The sequence below is a fragment of the Olea europaea genome, chromosome 18, assembly GCF_002742605.1.
Source record: "Olea europaea var. sylvestris chromosome 18, O_europaea_v1, whole genome shotgun sequence".
Taxonomy (NCBI): domain Eukaryota; kingdom Viridiplantae; phylum Streptophyta; class Magnoliopsida; order Lamiales; family Oleaceae; genus Olea; species Olea europaea.
In genome coordinates this window covers 5,384,910-5,388,930 of record NC_036254.1, presented here as the reverse complement: position 1 = coordinate 5,388,930, position 4,021 = coordinate 5,384,910, and the positions used below count along the sequence as shown (strand labels likewise).

Below are 4,021 nucleotides of genomic sequence, written 5' to 3'. Positions count from 1 at the left end.
GGCATTCAGATTTTTTTGATGCTATTCATCAAGTTTTGGAGAGTAGATGGAATAAGAGTAACACTCCTTTGCATTGTATGGCACACTCTTTGGTTCCTAAATATTATAATGAATCTTGGCTTCAAGATGGTAGTAACGGTGTTCCAAGAATTGCACCACATGAAGATCAAGAAGTTTCAATCAATAGAAGCAAATGCTTCAAAAGATTGTTTGAAAATCCAGTTGATTTGAGGAAAGCATATGCTGAATTTGGTTCTTTTTCGAGTGGATCGGAGTATTTCAATCAGCCCCATGTTATTGACGCAAGAATGTACGAAGAGCCAATCTCTTGGTGGGCCAATCATGGTTCTTCGATACCTTTGTTGCAATCTCTAGCATTTAAATTGCTCTCGCAACCGGCATCCTCTTCTTGTTGTGAGCGAAATTGGAGCACGTATTCACTAATCCAGAGTATCAAGAGAAACAAGCTGGCGACTAGTAGGGCAGAAGACTTGGTATTTATTCATTGTAATCTTCGACTCCTGTCACGAAAAGAAGAGGAGTACAAAGATGGGCCAACAAAATATTGGGATTTGTGTATGTATACCAAATACTTAAATTCTTTGTTTTTTTTTTAGATATCTAATTTTTTCACATTAATAATCATATATCTATATTTCTTGTAGGTGGAGATCAGATTGAATTAGATGGACAAGGTATCATTGAGATGGCGGACCTATCCCTTGATGAGCCAGAATTGGAGGCAATTACATTTGATGAAGAAGAGGAGTAAAGCTTGATCGGGAATGCTTGTTTAGTTTTATTTCAAGTGGAAAACTTTTTACTTTTCATGTTATGACATTTTGGATGTTTAACTTTATTTTCAATTGTGTTTTGTTCGAATTGGATTTTGTTAAATGAAACATTTGAATTGTGGTAATTATGCTATTTTGCTTTAATATTGTGGTTGTTTGCCTTAATTGAATCATTTTTTTAAGGAAAAAATTATAAGACGTATCCCCGTACCGGTATCCAAAATACGGATCCTTTTTAAACGTGTCCCCATATCTTAATTTTTAAAATGAGAAGAATCTGACTCCTAGATATGTACCCGTATCCGACACCCGCACCCGAGTCCGAGCATCATAGAGTCTATCAACACCACCACTTCCTGCCTTCCAATTAAACCCTTAACCTTCATGGTTTGAGAAGACGTCAAACCTACCACTAAGTTAATCGAAAGTTCCACTGCTTTGCCCACCTTATTTGCCTCAGTCTTGTGAAACTCTTTCTCCACCTCCTCTATCTTTTCCTGTACTTCTTTGCCTAGTAATACCATAACCTCCAACTCCTTGTTTCGACACTTATGTCCAATAGAGTACTTTTCATCGCACTTAAAACAAAGCCCTCTCTCTTTCTTTGCCTGAAATTCTGCCTCACTTAACCTCCTGTAAGTCGGGCCGGTGACCCTTCCAGGTACCGCCACTTGCGCTGCGCCATCGTCGGCAATGGGCGATGGTAGAGCTGGGTCGATCGATTTGGGGTTAAACCTTGAGGAGATCTCAAAGGCTGTAAATGCTCTCTGATAGGTTGGTTTAACAGATAAGGTTGGGTTATTGGACTGGTCACTTTACTTCTTACTGGACCCATCCCAGCCCAATGTTATCAGCTCATGTTAATTTTATCCTCAATTCGCTGGGCTGCTTCCATAATTTCTTCTAAGACCCTAGGCTTCAGCACCCTTAGTTCGGCCCTAATCTTCGGTTTTAGGCCATTAGTAAAGTGTCCTTCCAGCAATGCTTTTGAAATCTCTAGTAATGGAGCAGCCAACAATTCGAACCACTGGCGATATTCTCTCACTGAGCCTTCATGCCGGAGAGCTAGGAATTTCTCTTCAACGGACTCCCCATGGGCTGAACGAAAATGGTTTAATACGATCCCCTTTAATTCTTCCCAACTCTACACCTTCTTCCTCCTCTATTGCCACTAGTACCAAGATAGGGCCTCCCCTTCAAAGCAGATGGTCGTAGCTTCTAATTTCTCTTGTTCAGATATATGAGTAAGGCCGAAATATCTTTCGGCTTTGAAGACCCAACCCTCTGGGTCATCTCCTTCAAACACCGGAACTTCCAACCTTCTATTACGGAACTCTGGTCTCCACTAGCATACTTCGTCGTCCCCGTTTTCTTCTTCTGTCGGCATCGTAACTCCGAAATTCATAGTAAATGTGACGGCCTGAATGCTTGACTATTCGAGAGTCACTAAATAAAACTTAATTCTTTCACAAGAACTAAAATAAGAACATGAAATAATTTTATTTTTCTTCAATAAGTAAATAAATTTTGATTTTATCATGTAGCTGCGAAAAATGAAAGAAAGAAAATAATTCCAACATAACAACTAAATTCGAAATTCGAAATTCAAAGTTGTGTTTTAAATACAACACAATTTATTAATCCTAGTCCCATTGCCATCTCCACGTTGACTGTCTCGAACCATTAATTGCCTAAAAGGGGGAATAATCATAAGGTGAGATTTATAAAATCTCAATAAGTACGTCATGAATTTTACCGAACATTGTGTATAACTTAAAGGAGCATAATTGTCATAATCAACATAATGGAGACATAAGAATTTTACCTAACATAGGTGATAAGAATTTTTATGTGTAGCACTACTAAACTCCAGTCTCCTTATCATAATCATATCATAACATATGGGATCTATAATAATTTTCTTGAAATTCATAGCATAACAATAATTCAACATAAGCAGCGTATTTACAGTGAAGTTTGAAAGAAAGAGTAATATAGACTTGATCCCTCTACAATTTCCACTTCGGCTTATGAATGTGTATATTATTTGGACTAAAAAATATAATAGAGAGTGGTAGCATGTAAATGTGAACGAGGGGTTTAAATAGGAAAAGATTGGACATTCATCTTTAAGGAAAAATTCATGTTAGTGGAAATTGTTCATTGAAATTTGTGAAATGAGCAAGAATCTCTCCATCATTCCTACATTTATGCATTCATACTAACATTACCTTATGTTTGGTCAATCAAGCATAGATCAAGAATTTTCTCTATAAGTGTTTGACCAAAAATTTAATAAAAAACATATAGGAATTAGCATTTAAGGTAAGTTTGCAACAAAGTTCTAGAAGGTGGATTAACCTTCAAATGAGCCCCCTAAATTTTCGATTTTGATAATTAGACCTAGAATTTCGGGTGTGGGTATTATAGTAAATCCGGTCGAAGATGCTTCTTCTATCCTTTTCCCTTTCCGTTATTTCTCACGATCCTCCCAATGGCCCATGATAAATTTAAATTGTTCTATCAACAAGTTCATGTTATTTTCTATGTTCTGTACCCTATGCAACCCAGCCTTCATGGAATCCATGCCCGCCTGAAATGCATCCATTCTCCTCTCCAGGCTGCGGTGATAACCTTCCAATTCCCCTACGCGATCGGTCAACATCATCCCGAGGTGAATGCTATGATACCAAAATGATAAACTCCCGGCTAATTGAACTCCAGAATCACAACACAAAGGAGCTCAAATTGATAATAACAAAGAAGAACGTTTCATTAATGATAAATTGGATGAATAGAACCTAAATGAACGTAGAATAGTAAAAGGAAATGAAAGAGAAAACAACTCATAATTGGACTTTCGAGAGGTCCAAACTCTTCTGCCAAAAAAATTCCACTTGCTTGCTGCCCTTCTTGCCATTTCTTCCCACTTATATACCCCCGACTCCATAACAGATTATCCAACTAAATTTGTTGTGCCCATGTGCATAGAACTTTCTTTTCTCTGGTCCCCCTTTTCTGCCCCTGACTTCTTCTCTCGCCTGGAATACTGAATTTGAATAGGTGGCTTGTCATACTTCACTACTGTTAGTTAATTACCTCATTGAGATAATTATGGTGCTACCTCATTTTTCTTTCCTGTTTAATCTCATTTTATCCTTTTGATGCAGTTGGCCAGTGGAGAACTCAGATGCACTGAAGGTCGAGCACTCTGTTATGTCTTTTAA

The 4,021-nt window shown here is 37.8% G+C and overlaps 1 protein-coding gene across 1 annotated transcript in view; it reads left to right on the top strand.

Annotated features, from left to right (window-relative positions):
* Positions 1–1,132, top strand: part of LOC111366639 — a 1,395-nt gene extending 263 nt beyond the window's left edge. The window contains exons 2-3 of the mRNA XM_022987352.1: positions 10–576; positions 666–1,132. Of these exons, the coding sequence (XP_022843120.1) occupies positions 10–576; positions 666–772 (674 nt within the window). The 3' untranslated portion in view covers positions 773–1,132. The remainder of the gene's footprint in view (positions 1–9; positions 577–665) is intronic.
* Positions 1,133–4,021: the final 2,889 nt, after the last annotated feature.